The 23,862-nt window shown below is 44.6% G+C and overlaps 1 protein-coding gene across 6 annotated transcripts in view; it reads left to right on the top strand.

Annotated features, from left to right (window-relative positions):
• The window catches only part of FAM222B (family with sequence similarity 222 member B), a 94,622-nt gene that overhangs the window by 58,654 nt on the left and 12,106 nt on the right, over positions 1-23,862 (top strand). For all 6 annotated transcript variants that reach the window (XM_008010841.3, XM_008010836.3, XM_037992801.2 and 3 more), the window contains one exon: positions 22,135-22,256. Coding sequence is in view for 4 of the 6 variants with exons in the window: in XM_008010836.3 (XP_008009027.1) it covers positions 22,175-22,256 (82 nt within the window). In the remaining 2 variants the exon portion in view is untranslated. The remainder of the gene's footprint in view (positions 1-22,134; positions 22,257-23,862) is intronic.

The raw sequence follows: 23,862 nt of genomic DNA, 5'->3' as shown, positions 1-23,862 counted from the left end.
ACCTGCTAATTTCTTGGATATGTGGAGTGTGAACCATAAATCTTCAAGTTATAGTGAGTCTCAGTAACAAGCATTGTAAGTGCTTTGATTTTCACTAAGGCTATATAGAAGCCTTTGCCAAAGGTTATTACATATCAGGATTTCTCATGGTCCATACTCAGGCTGGGGGAGGAGAAGGAAAGGCCTAAAGGGAATGGAATGCATTAATGTATCAAACTTGTCTTTCCGTATTACCTTAAAATCTGCCTTGGCAAGATTGGCAAACTAGCCCTAGATAGCAGAAGAATAGAAGATACAGTGGGGGACGGGCATGCTGGCTCACGCCTGTAATCCTAGCACTTTGGGAGGCCGAGGCGGATAGATCACGAGGTCAGGAGATTGAGACAATCCTGGCCAACATGGTGAAACCCCATCTCTACTAAAAATACAAAAAAATTAGCCGGGCATGGTGGTGGGCACCTGTAGTCCCAGCTACTTGGGAGGCTGAGGCAGGAGAATGGCGTGAACCTGGGAGGCGGAGCTTGCAGTGAGCTGAGATTGCGCCACTGCACTCCAGGCCGAGCGACAGAGCAAGACTCTGTCTCAAAAAAAAAAAAAAAAGAAGAAGAAGAAGATACAGTGAAGAGCAATGTGTTAGCTATAGGTAAAACTTCATTCTCCCTGCCCCGAATTTACTATCCTTTCTAAAGCTCTTAACTAGAAATGTACAGCAAGGCTTTATGCACAGAGAAGTAGTTCTAAGAAGTTGTAAGGCCAAATGGATACGTAGTGTATACATGGCCAAGGACACATGTGAAATGCTTTTCCCCAGAAAATTCAAAATAATATAGGGAGCAGGGAGATGCTTCCTGCTAGAGACCTGAGCGGGCTCTATGATGCCCATCTTCCAAAGGATGTCACAGCACAAGTGTCCAAATGGAAACTGACTTAGGAAAGGTATGAGTTGAGAGTAGGTTCAAAGTTGGGGTTTACTTCTCACATTCAGGGAGAGAATGAGGATACAAGGGGAAGGGTTTTCTGTGCTAGGATTGCTTGAGAATGAGAAGTAACTATTCCATCATTACTTGTATTGTTCTTTGATACAGTTTACTCTGTGTGAATGATATAGCTCTCCCCTGGGAGAATAAAAGTCTGACCACTTCAACCTTTTCTTTGCCTCTATATAGTCATTTTCCCTGTGGATTCTTACCTTGGTTATAGTTGCTGTCTTATCCTTCACTTTGAAAGGATTTTCACTATGAATTGATTCCAAAGTGTTAGGCTGGCCAAAGCATAAAAATGAGTTAGATTGCAAAGTGTTGGCCTGGGAGAGGTGATTCCTCCAACTCATCAGGAAGTCAGTAATTACATGCACACTTAAAACAAAACAAAACAAAACAAAAACCTGTGGCCAGGCATGGTGGCTTACGCCTATAATCCCCAGCACTTTGGGAGGCCAAGGTGGACAGATCATGAGGTGAGGAGATCAAGACCATCCTGGCCAACAAGGTGAAACCCCATCTCTAGTAAAAATATAAAAATTAGCTGGGCGTGGTGCCTCTCGCCTGTAATCCCAGCACTTTGGGGGGCCAAGGCAGGTGGACTCACAAGGTCAGGAGATGGAGACCATCCTGGCTAACATGGTGAAACCCCATCTCTACTAAAAATAAAAAAAAAAATTAACAGGGCATGGTGGCACACGCCTGTAGTCCCAGCTACTCGGGAGGCTAAGGCAGGAGAATTGCTTGAACCTGGGAGACTGAGGTTGCAGTAAGCCAAGATCGCGTCATTGCACTCCAGCCTGGGCTACAAGAGTGAAACTTCATCTCAAAAATAATAATAATAATAAAACCACAGCTTAGAATTGTATGTTTTTTTGTATATAATAGTGTAATAAGAGGGATATAATATGTGCTTGTTAAATATTGACTGGAGAGGCAGCTATGGAACCGTTCAATGTTTTTCAGACATTTTATGCCCACAATAGAGATTGCATCTCAATAAACATACACATATAATATAGATAACAGTCATGAAGCAATAAGTATGCTTACTATTATTTTGTGGTATTTTAAATTCAACACTTTTAAAAGGCTGGTCACAGCGTGCAGATTGGAAAATATTTAATGGAATGATCACATGTCTAGGAACTAAGAGATTCAATATCAGATCCACTGACCCAGCTGTATATCACAAAACAAGTTATTTAATCTTTCTGAGCCTGGGTTTCCATATCTGTAGAAAGAAAATAATACTTGTTCTATCTAGAATAAGATTGTTTTAAATTTCAAATTAAGGCCGGGCACAGTGGCTCATACCTTGTAATCCCAGCACTTTGGGAGACCGAGGTGGGACGATCATTTGAGTCCAGGAGTTTGAGACCAGCCTGGGAAACATGGTGAGACACTGTCTCTACATAAAGGAAAAAAAAAATTAGCTGGGCATGGTGGCTCTTGCCTGTAGTCCCACCTACTTGGAAGGCTGAGGTAGGAGGATCACTTGAGCTCAGGAGGTTGAGGCTTCAGTGAGCCGTAATTCATGCCATTGGATATTGAAGCCTGGGTGACAGAGCAGAACCCTGTCTCAAAAAAAAACTTTTTTGTTTTTTGAGACAGAGTCTTGCACTGTCGCCCAAGCTAGAGTGCAGTGGTGCAATTTCAGCTCACTGCAACCTCCACCTCCTGGGTTCAAGCGATCCTCCTGCCTCAGCCTCCCAAGTAGACCACGCCCAGCTAATTTTTTGTACTTTTAATAGAGATGGAGTTTCACCATGTTGGCCAGGCTGATCTCGAACTCCTAACCTTGTGATTCGCCCACCCGGGCCTCCCAAAGTGCTGGAATTACAGGCTTGAGTCACTGTGCCTGCCAAAAATTTGTTTAAATCAAATAATGTATGTAAATGTGTTTCAAAGTATAAAGAGGCCGAGCACAGTGGCTCATGCCTGTAATCTTAGAACTTTGGGAGGCCGAAGTGGGCGGATCACTTGAGGTCAGGAGTTCAAGACCAGCCTGGCCAAAATGGTGAAACCCCATCGCTACTAAAAATACAAAAATTGCCCAGGCGTGGTGGTGCACAACTGTAGTCCCAGCTACTCGGGAAGCTGAGGCTCAAAAATTGCTTGAACCCAGGAGGCAGAGGTCCCACTGCACTCCAGCTAGGTGACAGAGCAAGACTCAGTCTTCAAAAAAAAAAAAGTAAGAAGTGTAAAGCAGTGGTTTGGTTCTGTTGTGACTTCTGTTTCATGGGAAAGTAATAATTCTTAATTGCCTTTTTTTTTTTTTTTTTTAAAGAGAAGAGATCTTACTCTGTTGCCCAGGCTGGAGTACAGTGGATATTCACAGGTACAATTATGGCACACTGCAAGCTCAGGCTCCTGAGCTCCAGCAATTCTGTCATCTCAGCCTCCTAAGTAGCTGGGATTACATGTTTATGCCACTACACTTGACTAATTTTTTAAAGTTTTTAAAGAGTTGGAATTTTACTATGTTGCCCCGGCTAGTCTTGAATTCCCGGCTTCAAGAAGTCCTCCTACCTCAGCCTCCTGAGTAGCTGGGATTACAGACATGAGCCACTGTGCCCCACGAGAGCCAACATGTAAATAATGTTTACTGTGTGTCAGGCACCTAAGCTCTGGAATATGTTAAACCCAAATTTAATCTTCAAAACAATCTTGGCCGGGTGCGGTGGCTCACGCCTGTAATCCCAGCACTTTGGGAGCTGAGGCAGGTGGATCACCTGAGGTCAGGAGTTCGAGACCAGCCTGGCCAACATGGTGAAACCCCATCTCTACTAAAAATACAAAAAATTAGCCGAGCATGGTGGCAGGAGCCTGTAACCCCAGCTACTTGGGAGCTTGAGGCAGGAGAATCGCTTGAACCCAGGAGGAAGAGGTTGCAGTGAGCTGAGATTGTGCCACTACACTCCAGCCAGGGTAAGATAGCGAGACTCTGCCTCAAAAAAGGCTGGGCATGGTGGCTCATGCCTATAATCCTAGCAGTTTGGGAGGCCAAGGCAGGTGGATCATTTGAGGCCAGGAGTTCAAGACCAGCCTGGCCAACATGGTGAAACCCTGTCTCTACTAAAAATACAAAAAATTAGCTGGATGCACTGTCACATACCTGCAATCTCAGCTACTCGGGAGTCTGAGGCAGGAGAATCACTTGAACCCGGGAAGCAGAGGTTGCGGTGAGCCGAGATCTCACCACTGTACTCCAGCGTGGGCGACAAGAGCGAGACTTCATCTCAAAAAAAAAAAAAAAAAATCTCGTGAAGGTAGGGTACATTTTATAAATGTGGTAAACTATGTTCCCAAGGTCACACAGCTGGTAAATGCAAAGAGCTGGGATTCAAATTTAGGCAGTGTGCTTCCAGTTTTCTCTTACCCACTTCAATATAGTGCCTTTTTGTTAATCCCAGGTTTCTTGAGGTGATCTGAGCTTCAGTTGACATCTACCTGTGGATATTCCCCTTTTGAAGACTTTTCCAAGAATGACTTGTCCTTGCCACTGCATCTTTTTCCTGGGTTACTTCCTGGCTCTGTCAGTTTTATGTTTCTGTAATCCAAATTAGGAGGAGCTAATCTGTATGTTATCCTAAACTAGACAGTCTAGGAATGAGTTTGTTTTTTAAAGTGACAGGGTTTTGTTAGTTGCACAGGGTAGACACAAACTCCTGGGCTCAAGTGATCTTCCCACTGCAGCTTCCCAAGTAGCTGGGATTACAGGTATATGTCAGTGTGCCCAGCAAGAATGAGAATTTATCCCCACAAAATGCTGTAATGCATTTGATGATCAGATACAAGTGACTTCACAAAAGTGTGCATATAATTTTAAGAAATTCTTGTTATACCATATTTACATATTATATATACTTCATACCCAGCATTTATATTATAAGCATTTTTTGTTTATCTTTAGATATTCTTTAACAATATTAACATATGTTATTAGATGAACGCTAATGTTATTAGATGAATACCTCATAATTTGTGTAACCATTTTCCTGCTTTTGGAATTATTTAGATTAGATTTAAAGAGACAGGGTTTTGTTAGTTGCACAGGGTGGACACAAATTCCTGGGCTCAAGTGATCTTCCCACTGCAGCCATAATCCATTTAGATTATTTCCAGTTTTTAACTCATTATGAACAGCACTGCAGTGAAGAGAATTTCCTGTAAATCATTTTTCACATCTTTGATTATTTCCCTAAATTAAGATTTTATTTTATTTATTTATTTTTTTGAGACAAGGTCTCCCTCTGTCACCCAGACTGGAGTGCAGTGGTGCATTCATAACTCACTGCAACCTCAAGCTTCTGAGCCTAAGTGATCCTCCTGCCTTAGCCTCCCAAGCAGCTGGGATCACAGGCATGTGCCAACACACCCAGCTAATTTTTTATTTTTTGTAGAGATGGGGTGTCTGTTGTCCCAGCTGGTCTCAAATTGCTCGTCTCAAGTGATCTCCCATCTCAGCTCCCAAGTACTGGAATTACAAGTGTGAGCCAGCATGCCTGGCCCCTCGATTCTTTGATCTTATGGGACCACCATTGTATGTGCAGTCTAGTGTTGACTGAAATGGGGCATGCCTATATACAAAACATTGTTATTAACTATAGTCACCATGTTGTACAATAGATCTCTTGAACTTGTTTCTCTTGCTTAGCTAAAATTTTGTTTCCTTCTTCCCGGTCACCCCTCTCCGGTCCATTATCTCTTTGATTCTGAGTTTGACTTTTTTAGATTCCACGTATTAGTGAAATTATGCAGTATTTGTCTTTCTGTGTCAGACTTATTTCACTTAACATAATGTCCTCCATGTTCATTCATGTTACTTAAAATGGCAGGATTTCTTTCTAAGGCTGAATAGTCTTTCATTGTGTTTATATACATTTTCTTTCATCTGTTCATCCATTGATAGACACTTAGGTTGATTCCATATCTTGGCTGTTGTGAATAATGCTGCAGTGAACGTGGGAGTGCAGGTATCTTTTCAACATGTTGATTTCATTTCCTTGTATATATGCCCAGTAGTGGGATTGCTGGATCATATGGTAGTTCTGTTTCCAGTTTTGTGAGAAACCTCCATACTGTTTTCCCTAATAGCTGTGCTAATTTACATTCTCACCAACAGTGTACAAAGGTTCCTTTTTTCCACATCCTCTCCAACAGTTTTTTTAATATATCTTTTTAATAGCCATTCTGACAGGTGTGAGTTGATATGGGGTATTTTTGTTTGTTTTTGGTTTTTTGTTTTTTGAGACAAGGTCTCACTCCCATCACCCAGGCTGGAGTACAGTGGCACGATCATGGCTCACTGCAGCGTCAACTTCCTGGACTCAGGTGATGCTCCCACCTCAGTTGCCCGAATAGCTGGGACTACAGGTGTGAGCCACCATGCCCAGCTAATTTCATTGTGGTTTTAACTTGCATTTCTCTGACAGTTACCAGTGTTGAGCATTTTTTCATGTACCTATTGGCCATTTGTATGTCTTTGGAGCAGTGTCTTTTGAGTTCTACTCCCATTTCTTTCTTTTTTTTTTTTTTGAGACGGAGTCTTGCTCTGTTGCCCAGGCTGGAGTGCAGTGGCCGGATCTCAGCTCACTGCAAGCTCCGCCTCCCAGGTTTACGCCATTCTCCTGCCTCAGCCTCCCGAGTAGCTGGGACTACAGGCGCCCGCCACCTGGCCCAGCTAGTTTTTTTGTACTTTTTAGTAGAGACGAGGATTCACCGTGTTCGCCAGGATGGTCTCGATCTCCTAACCTCGTGATCCGCCCTTCTCGGCCTCCCAAAGTGCTGGGATTACAGGCTTAAGCCACCACGCCCGGCCTATTCCCATTTCTTAATTGGGTGGTTTTGTTGCTGTTGAGTCATTTGAGTTCTTTATGTATTTTGGATATTAACCCCTTATTGGATATATGGTTTGCAAATATTTTCTCTCTCCCTGTAGATTTGTCTCCTAACTCTGTTTTTGTTTCTGTGGGTTTTTTTTGAGACAGAATTTCACTCGTCATCCAGGTTGGAGTCCAATGGTGCGATCTCGGCTCACTGCAACCTCCACTTCCCATGTTCAAGTGATTCTCCTGCCGCAGCCTCCTGAGTAGTTGGTATTACAGGCACCTGCCCCCATGACCACCTAATTTGTGTATTTTTAGTAAAGATGGGGTTTCTCTATGTTAGCCACGCTGGTCTCGAACTACTGACCTCAGGTGATCCACCCACATCAGTCTCCCAAAGTGCTAGGATTACTGTCATGAGCCACCGCACCCATCCTCTTCAATATTTTATACTTATTAGTATATGAGTCTTTCACCTCTTTAAATAAATTTATTCCTAAGCCTTTTTTTTTTTTTTTTTGGTAGCTATTGTAAATGAGATTGTTTTCTTTATTTCTTTTTTGGATAGTTTGTTCTTAGTATATAGAAACTGCTGATTTTTATACATTGATTTCCTATGCTACTACTTAACTGAATTTGTTCATTAGTTCTAATAGTTTTTTGGAGTCTTTAGGGTTTTCTGTATGTAAGATCATGTCATCTGCAGACAGATAAAATTTTACTTCCTTTCTGATTTGGATGTCTTTTTATTTATTTTTCTTGCCTAATTGCTCTTTCTGGGACTTATAGTACTATGTTGAATAAAAGTGGCTGGAGTGGGCCGAGGCAGGTAGATCATGAGGTCAGGAGATGGAGGCCTTCCTGGCCAGCATGGTGAAACCCTGTCTCTACTAAAAATACAAAAATTAGCTGGGCATGGTGGTGTGCACCTGTAGTCCCAGCTACTCAGGAGGCTGACGAAGGAGAATCGCTTGAACCCTGGGAGGCAGAGGTTGCAGTGAGCCGAGACTGCATCTCTGCACTCCAGCCTGGGTGACAGAGCGAGACTTTAAAAAAAAGTGGCTAGAGTGGTCCTTGTCTTTTTCCTGATCTTAGAGGAAAAGCATTCAACTGTCCACCATTGAGTATGATGTTAACTGAAGACTTGTTGTATATGGCCTTTATGTATTGAGGTACATTCCTTTTATACCTAATTTGTTGAGTTTTTCTCATGAAAGTACGTTGAATTTTGTCAGATGCTTTTTGCATCTATTGCGATGATCATATGGTTTTTGTCCTTCACTCTGCTTGTGTGGTTTATCACATTTACAGATTTGTGTATGTTGAACCACCCTTGTAGTCCTGGGATAAATCTCACTTGATCATGGTGAATGATCCTTTTAATGGGCTGTTGAATTTGGTTTGTTAGTATTTTGTTGAGGATTTTTGCGTATGTGTTCATCAGGGATATTGACCTGTAATTTTCTTGTAGTGTACTTGTCTCGCTTTGGTATCAGGGTAATGCTGACATCATAAAATCAGTTTGGAAATGTGTCTGGAAGTATTTCATCCTCTCTGATTTTTGGGAAGAGTTTGAGAAGGATTGGTACTGGTTTTACCTTAAGTGTTTAGCAGAATTATTCTGGTCTCTTGATGTTTTCATTGCCTTGCTGAGCATAGACCCAGGTACTTATGAGCAAAATTCTACTCAGTCTGACAACTCTGCTTACAATTATGAATGTGACTAATGCAGTGGTCACTCTACCTTTCTAAGGTAGTTCAGCTCAAGTTACAGTGATCCAGTCCCGATAGAGCTTTGAAACCTCAAGTCTATTACATAACGTAATGAAAAATCGGCTTGGTGAGGTGGTTCACAGTACTTTGGGAGGCTGAGGCAGGTGGGTCACTTGAGTTTGGTGTTTAAGATCAGGCTGGGCAACATGGCAAAACCCCACTTCTACCGGAAAAAACAAATACAAAAAATTAGCTAGGCATGATGGCATGCGCCTGTAGTCCCAGCTACTCAGGAGGCTGAGGTGCAAGGATTGCCTGAGCCCAGGAGGTGGAGGTTGCAGTGAACCAAGATCACACCACCATATTCCAGTTTGGGTGACAGAAGGAGGCCCTGTCTCCAAAAAAAAAAAAAAAGCAGGGGTTGGGGGAACACTCATTTTTACTTGATAGGTATTAAAACATGAAAACACAGAAGCCTGCAGCCATAAAAAGGAAAGAATTCATGTCCTTTGCAGGGACATGAACGAAGCTGGAAACCATCATTCTCAGCAAACACAGGAACAGAAAACCAAACACCACATGTTCTCACTCATAAGTGGGAATTGAACAATGAGAACACATGGACATAGGGGAACATCTATACCGGGGCCCTGTCAGGGGTAAGGGATAAGGCAAGGGAGAGCATTAGGACAAATACCTAATACATTTGGGGCTTAAAACCTAGATGACGGGTTGATAGGTGCAGCAAACCACCATGGCACATGTATACCTATGTAACAAACCTGCGCATTCTGCACATGTATCCCAGAACTTAAAATTTTTAACAAAAACACAGAGGCCAAATAATACTTTTCAATACAGTGCAGAAGTAGTGCCCAGGCTTAAAAAAAAAAAAAAAAAAAAAAAAAAGTCCAGGCCGGGCGCGGTTTCTCAAGCCTGTAATCCCAGCACTTTGGGAGGCTGAGACGGGTGGATCACGAGGTCAGGAGATTGAGACCATCCTGGCTAACCCGGTGAAACCCGGTCTCTACTAAAAAATACGAAAACCTAGCCGGGCGACGTGGCGGGCGCCTGTAGTCCCAGCTACTCGGGAGGCTGAGGCAGGAGAATGGCGTAAACCCGGGAGGCGGAGCTTGCAGTGAGCTGAGATCCGGCCACTGCACTCTGGGCTGGGTGACAGAGCGAGACTCCGTCTCAAAAAAAAAAAAAAAAAAAAAAAAGTCCAGCCTGGGCAACATGATGAAACCCTGTTACTACTAAAAATACAAAAAATTAGCCAGGCATGGTAACTCATGCCTGCAGTCCCAGCTACTCGGGAGGCTGAAGTCGGAGAGTCACCTGAACTCAGGAAGTCAGGGCTACAGTGAGCCAAGATTGCGCCACCACACTCCAGCCTGGACCACCTAAGCGAGACCCTGTCTCAAAACAAAACAAAACAAAACAAAACAAAAAGTGGGGGTGGGAGATTAACAACAGAAAAAAAAGCACCAGGCATTTTTATCTCCTCTTTCCTCTCACTCCCCTAGTAACGTTACCTATACACACACACACACATATACACACAGTTGTTAACACTTGTATTATGCATGTACCACAAATTTCCGGAGCCTGAAATTAAAGTATGTGCTATCCTTCAGGAATGTGAGCCAGTAAAAGTTATTAAACATTTATTGTATGAATAATCTTGCTCCTGACTCTGTAACATGGAAGGATGATTAGGAGACAGGCTATGGTCTTAGGAAGGTCACACTCAAATTGAAAAGTTAGAATATCCAGGGAGAATACTTCCCTGGTACCTGAATTCAAGAGAAAACTCTGGATCAGAGATGAGTTAGGTAATAATAAGTAGATCCTGGAAAGAGCCTCCTTGCCAAAGAGAGCAGTGGTATAGATAGTACCTTTGGGGGAATTAGGGTGTGGACAGGAAACAGGAAGAGGACCTGTTGTGACAGGTCTTAAGGGTGTGTTTAGAAGTAGGTTTCCAAATGCCTTGAGCCACATGTGTTCAGCAGCATGAAGACGGTTTGTAGCAGATACATTTCTAGATTTTCAACAGAGTAAGCCCTAGAGTAAATAGCCATCTCTCTTCCTTGCTCTTTCTTCTAGCCTAGAGTTGTGGGGTCACAACTGCAGGTGACTTTACCGTCCCCTGTTGAGTTAACAATAGAGAAGAAAAAGGCCTTTGAGCAATGGCTAAACATTATTCAGGTTAGGCAGATAGCGAAATGTACTAATTGGGGGATTCTTAGTTATTTGGGCTAACAAAATTACCTGTTGAATGGATTGTTTCGTTGTAACAGACCATAAAAATGACTGATTTTGCAGTCTGATTTGATAAACTTGTAATTTTTGAAGTCTTTGGTGCCACTTATTTTTCCCAGAGCAGCATTTTGGTGTCTCCCTTAGGTTTAAACTACATTTCTTGGAACCCAGGAGTAATGGAATAGGGAGCAGTATAGGATAAAACTTTCCCCTTGATGATCAAAAAGAGTCTTTTGGCTGGCATGGTGGCTCATACCTGTAATCTCAGCACTTTGGGAGGCCACTTGAGGCTGGAAAATTGCTTCAGCAGGAGTTCAACAGTAGCCTGGGCAACAAAGTGAGACCCCATCTCTACAAAAATTTTTTAAAAATTAACAAGGTGGGCCGGGCGTGGTGGCTCATGCTTGTAATCCCAGCACTTTGGGAGGCCGAGGCGGGTGGATCACGAGGCCAGGAGATCAAGACCATCCTGACTAACATGGTGAAATCCCGTCTCTACTAAAACAGGCAAAAAAATTAGCCGGGCGTGGTGGCGGGCGCCTGTAGTCCCAGCTACTCGGGAGGCTGAGGCAGGAGAATGGTGTGAACCCAGGAACGGAGCTTGCAGTGAGCTGAGATGGTGCCACTGCACTCCAGCCTGGGCGACAGAATGAGACTCCGTCTCAAAAAAAAAAAAAAAAAAAAATTAACAAGGTGTTGGCACACCCCTGGTTCCAGCTACACAGGAGGCTGAAGCAGGAGGATTGCTTGAGCCCGGGAGGTTGAGGCTACAGTGAGCTGTGTTTGTGCCACTGCACTCCAGCCTGAGTGACAGAGTGAGACCCTGTGTCAAAAAACAAAAAGGAGTAGTCTTTTTAGGTAAGCCTTTGGCTCATGGATGAGAAGAATCAGATATTGGCAATGACTTTTTTATTTTTTATTTTATTTTATTTTATTTTATTTTATTTTATTTTATTTTTTTGAGGTGGAGTCTCGCTCTGTCGCCCAGGCTGGAGTGCAGTGGCCGGATCTCAGCTCACTGCAAGCTCCACCTCCCGGGTTTACGCCATTCTCCTGCCTCAGCCTCCCGAGTAGCTGGGACTACAGGCGCTCGCCACCGCGCCCGGCTAGTTTTTTGTATTTTTTAGTAGAGACGGGGTTTCACCATGTTAGCCAGGATGGTCTCGATCTCCTGACCTCGTGATCCACCCGTCTCGGCCTCCCAAAGTGGTGGAATTACAGGCTTGAGCCACCGCGCCCGGCCCTTTTTTTTTGTTTTTTCGAGATGGAGTCTTGCTCTGTTACCCAGGCTGGAGTGCAGTGGCGTGATCTCAGCTCACTGCAAGCTCTGCTTCCGGGGTTCACACCATTCTTCCGCCTCAGCCTCCTGAGTAGCTGGGACTATAGGCGCCTGCCACAACGCCCAGCTAATTTTTGTTTTTGCATTTTTAGTAGAGATGGGGTTTCACCACGTTAGCCAGGATGGTCTCAATGTCCTGACCTCGTGATCCGCCTGCCTCGGCCTCCCAAAGTGCTGGGATTACAGGTGTGAGCCACTGTGCCTGGCCTTTTTTTTTTTTTTTTTGAGACAAAGTCTTGTTTTGTTGCCCAGGCTGGAGTGGGCATGGAGTGGCATGGTCTCAGCTTACTGCAACCTCTGCCTCATGGGTTCAAGCAATTCTTGTGCCTAAACCTCCCAAGTAGCTGGGATTACAGGTGTGCACCATCATGCCTGGCTTTTTGTTTTGTTCATTTGTTTTTTTGGTTTTTTTTGGAGATGGAGTCTCGCTCTGTCACCCAGGCTGGAGTGTAGTGGCTCCATCTTGACTCACTGCAACCTCCACCTTCTGGGTTCAAGTGATTCTCCTGCCTCAGCCTCCTGAGAAGCTGGGACTATAGTCGCCCGCCACCACGCCCGGCTAATTTTTGTATTTTTAGTAGAGCCAGGGCTTCACCATCTTGGCCAGGCTGGTCACAAACTCCTGACCTCAAGTGATCCATCCGCCTCGGCCTCCTGAAGTGCTGGGATTCCAGGCGTGAGCCACCACGCACGACCTCCAATTTTACTTTTTAATTCAAGTGTGTAAACTTCATTTTTGAGCCACAGCATGAATCAGAAGGTGGGTGGCTACCCTGGGTTTTTAGGGGCTAGGGGAGCAGTTGTTTTTTGTTTATTTGTTTTTGTTTTTGTTTTTTGAAGGCAGTGAAAAGGAAAGCAGAAGAGAACTAATGAAGTACTGAAAGACACTAGATTGTGGGTGGTGAGGCTATGCTGGGAAGTGAGCTTTCTAGAAATCACTTTATCCTTCATCCCCCAAGGAAAAAATGCCTTTGCCATTACTTTATCTTCTCTTCCTCCTTTTCCCATCAGAAAACATGAAGCTGGGCGGTGTGGCTCACACCTATAATCCCAACACTTTGGGAGGCCAAGGCGGGTGGATCGCTTGAGGTCGGGAGTTGGAGACCAGCCTGGCCAACATGGTGAAACCCTGGCTCTCCTAAAAATACAAAAATTAGTCGGGCGTGGTGGCGCACATCTGTAATCCTAGCTACTCAGGAGGCTGAGGCAGGAGAATTGCTTGAACCCAGGAGGCGGAGGCTGCAGTGAGCTGCGATTGTGCCACTGCGCTCCAGCTGGGGCAACAGAACAAGACTCCGTCTCAAAAAAAAAAAAAAAAAAAAAAAAAACGGCTGAGGTTTTATGTTTTATTTATTTATTTATTTATTTATTTATTTTTGAGATGGAGTCTTGCTCTGTCGCCCAGGCTGGAGTGCAGTGGCCGGATCTCGGCTCACTACAAGCTCCGCCTCCCGGGTTTACGCCATTCTCCTGCCTCAGCCTCCTGAGTAGCTAGGATTACAGATGTGCGCCACCACGCCCAACTAATTTTTGTATTTTTAGTAGAGACGGGATTTTGCCGTGTGGACCAGGCTGGTCGCGAATTCCTGAAGCTGAGGTTTTCTTACTGGCACAAACCTACCCTGAAGGCAGAAGTGGTCCTTTTTCAGATGCCACCCAGGAAAGCAGAGTGTAACATCAGAACTCTAATAAAACCTCCAGTAGCTTCTGGTGGGGGGCAGGGAGCAGAGATGAAAGCACTTTTGAATTTTCCCAGTAGGGAAAAAGGTTTGTTCTTTAATTAGAGGTAGTCTGGGAAATGCTAGCACTTGTGCAGGTGCCCCAGGAGAGTTGGAAAAGCTTAGTTCTGTGCTCACTGTGATACTGTAGTCCCCCTGCCTTGGGTAGCCAACGTAGCATACCAGCTGGTGTTAGGAAAACTAGCTGAGAGCTCACAGAGAGGCTCTGCCAAAGTGATCGATCGTTCTCTGTAACGTCTGTAGCTCATTTGGCCTGCTCCAGGTTACTACTTGATTCTCTTCAGCAGTTAAGAGTTGAATTCTGAAACACTTTCAGAGAGTAGTGCTAGTGTTGATTTCTGGATCTAATTCTGGAAATACCAGCTGTAAAATTATATCGGAATTTGCATTTAAGAAAAAGTCAGACACCAATCAATTCTGTCCAGGAAAAAAAAAAAGAAAAGAAAAGAGAAGAAAAATAGAAAAAGCCAGATGGTAATCAAAAGGTATGGGTAGTTTGAAGATTTTAAATAAAAGGCCTTCACTCAGCTGCCAGGCCTCTGGAGGATTCCTTTATTCTGACATCTCTGCTTTCTAGAATATGTTGTGGGGAGAGGTTGTTTCATTCCTGTTTCATCACAACCCTCATGACCTTGCCACAGTCTGAGCTCATTCTGTACCTTTTCTACCCTAGCAGGATCTGATTCTTGACATCAGTGAACTGGTCAAGGGGCTTGTGGACTTTCTTAGTACTGGAGGAAGTCTTCTGGACAGGATGACAAATGGATCCCAGAATTTTTTTTTTCTTTTTTTGAGACGGAGGCTCACTCTGTCACCCAGGCTAATTTTTGCTCCCTGCCCCCCACCAGAAGCTACTAGAGGTTTTATTAGAGTTCTGATGTCACACTCTCTGCTTTCCTGGGTGGCATCTGAAAAAGAACCACCTCTGCCTTCAGGGTAGGTTTGTGCCAGTAAGAAAACCTCAGCTTCAGGAATTCGCAACCAGCTTGGTCAACATGGCAAAACCCCATCTCTACTAAAAGTACAAAAATTAGCCAAGTGGAGTGGTGTGATCTCGGCTCACTGCAACCTCTGCCTTCTGTGCTCAGGTGATTCTCCTGCCTCAGCCTCTCGAGTAGCTGGGATTACAGGCACATGCCACCATGCGTGGCTAATTTTGTATTTTTGGTAGAGACAGGGTTTCGCCATGTTGGCCAGGCTGGTCTCAAACTTCTGACGTAATGTGATCCTGCCACCTTGGCCTCCCAAAGTACTTGGATTACAGGCATGAGCCACTGTGGCCGGATCCCAGAATTTTTTTTTTTTTTTTTTTTTGAGACCGAGTTTCACTCTTATTGCCCAGGCTGGAGTGCAATGGTGTGATATAAGCTCATGGCAACCTCCACCTCCCAGGTTCAAGCAATTCTCCTGTCTCAGCCTGTCAAGTAGCTGGGATTACAGGCACCCACCACCATGCCCAGCTAATTTTTTGTCTTTTTTTAGTAGAGACAGGGTTTCACCATGTTGGCCAGACTGGTCCTGAGCTCCTGACCTCAGGTAATCCACCCGCCTTGACCTCCCAAAGTGCTGGGCATGAGCCACCGTACCTGCCGTGCATCCCAGAATTCTTAAAGCAAAGGTCACAAATTATGGGCTGTAATCTTAACAGTTGGTTTGATGCCAGTGAGAGCTCTAGAGTATTCTAGACTTGCTGGAAGTTTCTTCTTGGGACTGTAACCACGGAGGACTCCAAGCTCTGTTTCTTACTGGTTCACTCCCTCCTGCCCAAACCAAAAGTTGACTTTCTGGAGTCTTTACTGAATTCACCTCTTATCTTCTTTGTTTGCTATCAGTAAATTCATTAATGGCTCTTTGCCATAGTTTAGCTGTTCTTTCTTTTGTTTTGAGACAGAGTCTCGCTCTGTCACCCAGGCTGGAGTGCAATGGTGTGATCTCGGCTCACTGCAGCCTCCGCCTCCCCAGTTCAAGCGATTCTCCTGCCTCAGCCTCCCGAGTAGCTGGGACTATAGGCACCCACCGCCACGCCCAGCTAATTTTTATATTTTTAGTAGAGACGGGGTTTCGCCATATTGGCCAGGCTGGTCTCGAACTCCTGACCTTGTGATCTGCCCATCTCGGCCTCCATAGTGCTGGGATTACAGACGTGAGCCACTGCACATGGCCCTAGTTGGTTTAATTCTCTCTGTTCTTTCTATTGAAATCCAAAGGTGTGGTTTGAGGGGCAATATGTTACAGGTCACCTCTTAGGATCCACATCCCCTACTCACCTTTTGGTTGCAGGTATCAGGATTTAATAGATATATGAGATTGAAGTAATCATTCAAACATTGGCTTCTTCTGGATTCATAAAGTTCCCTGAAGGAGGAGAAAAAAAGACAAAGATTGGTTATTTCCAAAAAATACAGGAAAAAAAATGCTATCTGCAAGACCACTGAGTGAATGTGTTTTTGTATCCCCATCATCAGAATATCAGCTATGCAGATGTGAATGTTTCTTAAGGTTGAGGTTTTTGGTTTATCAGTGATTTTCTTCCCCTTATTTTAAAATTATTTATAGAAATAATATACATGCCAAAGTATAAAGACAAAAAATTGCCCCAGATAGTAGTGGCTGTTCATGTTTTTTATGTTTTAGAGTATTTCTTTCCAGTCCTTTTTTAAAGCTGGTGAGGAGGGGAGGTTTTTTTTCTTTTTCTTTTTTTTTTTTTTTGAGACGGAGTCTGGCTCTGTCGCCCAAGCTGGAGTGCAGTGGCCGGATCTCGGCTCACTGCAAGCTCCGCCCCTCGGGTTTACGCCATTCTCCTGCCTCGGCCTCCGGAGTAGCTGGGATACAGGCGCCCGCCACCTCGCCCAGCTAGTTTTTTTTGTATTTTTTATTAGAGACAGGGTTTCACCATGTTAGCCAGGATGGTCTCGATCTCCTGACCTCGTGATCCGCCCGTCTGGGCCTCCCAAAGTGCTGGGATTACAGGCTTGAGCCACTGCGCCCGGCCTTTTTTCTTTTTTAGACATAGTCTCGTACTGTTTCCCCGGCTGGAGTACAGTGGCACAATCTCAGCTCAGTGCAAACTCCGCCTCCCAGGTTCAAGCGATTCTCCTGCCTCAGCCTCCTGAGTAGCTAGGATTACAGGTGCCCACCACCATGCCCAGCTAATTTTTTGTATTTTCAGTAGAGACGGGGTTTCACTATGTTGGCCAGGCTGGTCTCGAACTCCTGACCTTGTTATCCACCTGCCTTGGCCTCCCAAAGTGCTGGGATTACAGGCTTGAGCCACCATGCCCGGCCAGTGTTGTTATTTTATATATGTTGTAAAATACTAAATATATGGTTTTCCTCTTGCTCTTGTTCACTTAACAGTGATATACACATAAAGGTGAAAATAAGACTAATGATACTCTACCTTCCTCAGTTATTCCTGTAGGTGTGTATCAGCTTCCAAAATCGTAAAAGGTAATATTCCAGAGACTGCAGTGTATGATTGAGGCCAACTGCAGAGTCTAAGAAAGCACCGTCTTATTTAGTGTTCTGAGTTTTCCTGTTATTTTATAAAGCCTTCTATATGCTGTCTGACCATGGATTTAGCAGTCTTTTCATTTACCTATCTGTCTCTTAGAAGGCCAAGATGGGACTTTTACTAGCTAGGGAGCATGATTGCACCCTCTCCTTCAAAACAAACAAACAAATATATATATATATATCTCAATCAAATTGCCTCTTTTTTTTTGAGACGGAGTCTCGCTCTGTCGCCCAGGCTGGAGTGCAGTGGCCGGATCTCAGCTCACTGCAAGCTCCGCCTCCCGGGTTTACGCCATTCTCCTGCCTCAGCCTCCTGAGTAGCTGGGACTACAGGCGTCCGCCACCTCGCCTGGCTAGTTTTTTGTATTTTTTAGTAGAGACGGGGTTTCACCGTGTTAGCCAGGATGGTCTCGATCTCCTGACCTCGTGATCCGCCTGTCTTGGCTTCCGAAAGTGCTGGGATTACAGGCTTGAACCACCGCCCCCGGCCCAAATTGCCTCTTAATCATAGATGTTGTGAACCTTAGAACCTACTGAATGTACTATTCAAAATGGAAACTGATATGGCCTGGCACTTTGGCTCACGCCTGTAATCCCAGCACTTTGGGAGGCCGAGGTGGGCGGATCACTTGAGGCCAGGAGTTCAAGACCAGCCTGGCCAACATGGTGAAACCCCATCTCTACTAAAAATACAAAAGTTAGGGCCGGGCATGGTGGCTTGCGCCTGTTATCCCAGCACTTTGGGATGCAGAGGCGGGCGGATCACGAGGTCACAAGATTGAGACCATCCTGGCTAACATGGTGAAACCCATCTCTACTAAAAATACAAAAAATTAGCCGGGCATGGTGGCACGCGCCTGTAGTCTGAGCTACTCGGGAGGCTGAGGCAGGAGAATGGCGTGAACCCGGGAGGCGGAGCTTGCAGTGAGCCAGATCGCATCACTGTACTCCAGCCTGGGCGAGAGAGCAAGACTCTGTGTCAAAAAAAAAAAAAAAAAAAAAAAAATTAGCTGTGCATGGTGGTGCATACCTGTAATCCCTGCTACTTGAGAGGCTGAGGCAGGAGAATCACTCGAACATGGGAGGTGGAAGTTGCAGTGAGCCAAGATGGCACCACTGCACTCCAGCCTGGGTGATAGGCTGTCTGAAAAAAAAGGAAACTGATAGAGTCTGGAGTTGAAGAGTGAGCACAGGCTTTGGGAAAAGTCAAATCTGGGTTTCAGTCCTGGGCTCTGCCATCATTAATAGATTAATGACATATATAGATTAAATGACAACTTCAGAAAATTACTAACAATCTGCCTTTTATATGGTCAACAGTTATTTATGGAGAGCCTAGTAAGTGTTAGTAGATGCTGCTTTTCTAGATATAATAATGAACAAAATGAACCAAGGGTCTGTTCTTACAGAGTTTATATCCTGGTAGGGTGGAGAGAGATGGTTGTAAAACAGGTGGTAATGACGGTGGGAAATAGAGGAGTTAGCAGCAGGAGGGACCACGTGCCTGGGGTTAATTGTGTGGGAGGAATTGTTGAGTTCAGGGTCTCAGGATAGATTTTAAAAGAAAAAAATGAGGGAAATAAGGATACTGTTTTAGACATGGAGGTCAAAGAAGCCCTCCCCTTAGGAAGTGACATTCAAGCAGAAACCTGAATGAAGTGAGGGAGCTAGAAAGACAAGTAGACATCTGGGGCAAGAACATTCCAGGCAGAGGGAATGGTAAGGACAAAGTCCTGAAGGTAGTGTGTTTGGCTCGTTGAAGGAGCTGCAGGGAGACCATGGTGGCTGGAAGTAAGTCAGCAAGAGACGGCAGGGTAGGTCAGAAGGTGAGGTCAGAGAACCAGTAGTAATAGATCATGGAGGGCCTTGGGGTCCATGTTAGCATTTTGTATTTTATTCTGAGATGGAAAGTCATTAGAGATATTTGAGCTGCTCTGACTTCCAGTTAAAAGAATTGACCAGGCGCGGTGGCTCACGTCTGTAATCCCAGCATTTTGGGAGGCCGAGGTGAGTGGATCACAAGGTCAACCATCCTGGCCAACAGGGTGAAACCCCGTCTGTACTAAAAATACAAAAATTAGCCGGGCGTGGTGGCACACGCTTGTAGTCCCAACTACTCAGGAGGCTGAGGCAGGAGAATGGCTTGAACCCGGGAGGCGGAGGTTGCAGTAAGCTGAGATTGCACCATTGCACTCCAGGCTGGCAACAGAGCGAGACTCCATCTCAAAAAAAAAAAAAAAGAATTAATGTTGCTGAATAGAGAATAGATTGGGTGATAAAGGGTAAGCGTGGAACTGACCATTTAGAAGGCTAATAGTAATCCCAGCTAGAGATGATGAGATGACGGGTGAAGTTTGTTACCTATTTCCAAGAAGGCTTGGGAGACTCAATTAAGAAAACATCACCAAAGCCCCTCATACAGCCCATTTCACAGTTTTAGCTCCCAGTACTTGTTAATTCCCTTCCTTTCCTTGTAGTTTGCCTTCAGCTGTATTAGGACCTTAAGGGAGAAGTTATTATGTAAAGATCAGCATCCACAAGGGAAGGGATTGTGAGCAGTACTTCAGTCCCTTGATCCCAACAGAAGTCTTTTTTTTTTTTTTTTTGAGACAGAATTTCACTCTTGTGTCCTGGGCTGGAGTACAATGGCGCAGCCTCTGCTCACTGCAACCTCTGCCTTCCGGGTTCAAGCAGTTCTCCTGCCTCAGCCTCCTGAGTAGCTGGGATAACAGGCATGCGCCACCACACCCAGCTAATTTTGTATTTTTAGTAGAGACAGGGTTTCACCACGTTGGCCAGGCTGGTCTCAAACTCCTGACCTCAGGTAATCTGCCCACTTTGGCCTCTCAAAGTGCTGGGATTATAGGTGTGAGCCACCGCGCCCGGCCAAGACTTTTTTTTTCTTGCACTGAAGTTGGCTCACTGTGTACATTCCGTTTCCCACTCACCAGAGACCTTAAAAAGACTGAAGCTGTGCCAGAACTCTTGGACAGCTCTGTTCTCATTAAGGCATTCAATCTTCCGTTCTTTCTGCAGTTACTATCTTAGACACAATTTGAGCAGCCTCTTTTACAAAGTATCTTTTCAGCTACCTGGTCTTGGAAGCTGGAGCCGTCTGATACTCATCATGACAAGGTAGTTTAATATACCTGAGAGAGCCCTCTAAAGAAAATAAAGAGGTTTCTGTCGTCTTTTTTTAACTTTTGAGCTTTTCCCCCACTCCTTTTTTGCTGGGATCTAAAGCCATAATTTGCCATCTTGATTTCTGAAATATGGGAAAAGAAGTTCATGTACTTATTTAGGAAAATCGTATTTCTGTTACATAAGGAGCTTGCATTGTTGACAGGGCTTCTTTCGCTGCAGAAGGCCCCATCAGTGTCTGCTTGCTTGGGCTGTGTATGTCTTGGTTGGCAAACATCACTAATGAAACTTATGCCATCTTGACGTGTCAGGATCGCCTGCACAAAGAGAGCTGCTGGCAGCCTGTCATCTCCTTGCTTTAGTCTGGGAGCAATGCATTTCTTTTGATGGGTGAGGGGCTAGTTCAGGAGGTCTAACTGCGTGACAGGCAAATAGGAAGGGTGAATCTCCAGAAATTTGCAAACAGAATTTAACAGTGGTTAATTGTGCCTCCTAGGATGCTTTCCTCCTCCTTCCATTTAAAAGTGAGTTTGGCCGGGCGCGGTGGCTCATGACTGTAATCACAGCACTTTGGGAGGCTGAGGTGGGCAGACCACCTGAGGTCAGGAGTTTGAGACCAGCCTCACCAACATGGTGAAACCCCATCTCTACTAAAAATACAAAAAGTGGCTGGGCATGGTGGCATGCGCCTGTAATCCCAGCTACTGGAGAGGCTGAGGGACGAGAATCGCTTGAACCCAGGAGTCAAGGATTGCAGTGAGCTGAAATTGCACCACTGCACTCCAGCCTAGGGGACAGCAAGACTCTGTCTCAATAAATAAATAAATAAATAAATAAATAAATAAATAAATAAAAGTAAGTTCACGGCCAGGTGCGGTGGCTCACACCTGTAATCCCAGCACTTTGGGAGGCCGAGGTGGGTGGATCAACTGAGGTCAGGAGTTCAAGACCAGCCTGGCCAACATGGTGAAACCCCATCTCTACTACAAATACAAAGAAATTATCTGGGTGTGGTGGCGGGCGCTTTTAATCCCAGCTACTCAGGAGGCTGAGGCAGGAGAATTGCTTGAACCCGGGAGGCAGAGGTTGCAGTGAGCCAAGATCGTGCCATTGCACTCCAGCCTGGGCAACAAGAGTAAAACTCCATCTCAAAAAATTAAATAAAATAAAAGTGGGTTCATATTACTGGCTCACAAGTCAGACATTGGGTACCTTTGCAATCATATACTATGCTGTTTCTGAAAATGTCTGGCTGGTCTCCAACCAGGGCTATAAATGGGCACTGAGCCAGGCCCTATGAGGGCCCACTCTCTTCACGAATACTGAGACATTACAAATGCACCTGTACTTTCCAGTTGTATGAACAGGTACTTTCCAGTTTTATTTCTCCCACCCATACATCTGTGGTAACTGAAAAATCATTTTAACCATAGTGATATTTGACAGCAAATTGTCACAGATAAAGATGTAAGTGTATTTTCAACCAACACACTGCTAATTAAATTGCTTTATCTGTCTAAACTTGGACCTCCTGCTACTCATATCCAGTGTTCCTAGTGTCTTCTTCAAATGAGTTGCCTTGTGTTTCATGACTTTGTTTTTGTTCATTATAGTGTGAGCCACTGCCCCATGTTGTGTTGATGCCGGTCTGCCATGCTAGCCTGTCTACCAGGGCCAGGTGACCTGTCCTTTCAGCTTCTTTCTCACACGCAGATGAACACTGGACTTCAGAAATGTAAGTAATCTGGATCCTAGGGAAGCATGTGTGATTCTTTGTTTTTGTCTCTATGTTTGGGCTGTCCCTGAAGCACATCTGGAGTACATTGACCTTGAATTTTGACATTTTTCTTTCTTTTTTTTTTAAAGACTATGTCTTGCTCTTGTCACCCAGGCTGGAGTGCAATGACGCGATTTTGATCGGCTCTCTGCCACCTCTCCCTCCCAGGTTCAAGCAATTCTCCTGCCTCAGCCTCCAGAGTAGCTGGGATTACAGGTGCCCACCACCATGCCTGGCTAATTTTTGTATTTTTAGTAGAGACAGGGTTTCACCATATCGGCCAGGCTGGTCTCAAACTCCAGATCTCAGGTGATCCCCCTAACTTGGCCTCCCAAAGTGCTGAGCCACTGTGTCCAGCCAGTAGGGGTCTGCTCTAAATTCTGTAATTCCCCGATATATATCAATTTTAATTGTTGCTGATAGCTTTCTGTTGAACAACAAAACCATAAAGAGCTTCAGAGGAAATATATATATATATATCACCCTTAAAAAAGGTGTTTCAGTTTGAACCTTCATGGGGAATTTCATGAAAACTCACAGTCCAGATTACTTACTATATCTCTGAAATAAACCGTTTATGCTATTCTCTTGTTTCAAACTCTCTGAGTACAGTCTACCATGGAAACAGACAGTTCCCTTTGGCTTTGCTGCCTGCCTTCTGAGCCAGTATGACTTTAGTTCGCAGGAAATAAAGGAGCTTTTGCCCTCAGAAGAGATGGAGAGCTAGCTTTCTCAGTCTCTCTGGGCATTTTCCTGATAATACACTTTCCAGAAGATTGAGCCTTTAAAATCTGTTATGATTCTTGTCTTAACTTTCTGGAATTGGGGTTTTATACTTCATATTTTCCCAGACTCCTTCCTACCTTCTCTCCCTGTAATACATGATCTGCAAGGAAAAGATTCTATTCTTGGCACATTACCATGTATAGTATCTTCAGGTGTAAAAACAGCCCTAAATTTGGAGTAGTCCTTCCATTCAGAGCACAAAGGAGAAATCAGTGAGGCAGCTAGGCTTCCCTTTGATAGAAAAGGTGGCTCAGCACCTTAACTGAATCCCTTATGACAGGGGCTAACAAACTTTTTCTGTAAAGCCTAGATAGCCAATAATTTTAGCTTTGTGGGCCATATGGTCTGTTGCATCTACTCAACTCTGGCGTTGTAGGGCAAAGGCAGCCACAGACAATAAACAAATGAGGGTGTCTGTGTTCCAATGAAACTTTTTACAAAAAAAACAGCAAATGGAGCAGGCACACAGGCTGTCGTTTGCCAGCCCCTGCCCTGTGAAATCATCATCAGAAGTTAAAAATGGTCCAGCCTTTGGACTTCATTTCTTTGAGGGAGCATAAGACTCAGAGCCTGGCTAGTTCTGAAATTTGGCCAGTGAATCCAGCTCTATGTAATAGCTGAAGGTGGTAGTCCTCCTTCTACAGTTGCCTGACACAGTAAAGCAAGCTCTGCTATAGCTTTCTCAACCCAGCCTTTATCTTTTTTTTTTTTTTTTTTTTTTGAGACGGAGTCTCACTCTGTCACCCATTCTGGAGTGCAATGGCGCAATATCGGCTCA

The sequence above is a fragment of the Chlorocebus sabaeus genome, chromosome 16 (assembly GCF_047675955.1).
Source record: "Chlorocebus sabaeus isolate Y175 chromosome 16, mChlSab1.0.hap1, whole genome shotgun sequence".
Classification (NCBI taxonomy): Eukaryota; Metazoa; Chordata; class Mammalia; order Primates; family Cercopithecidae; genus Chlorocebus; species Chlorocebus sabaeus.
The sequence above is the reverse complement of the archived record's forward strand: the minus strand, read 5'-3'. Positions and strand labels throughout refer to the sequence as shown.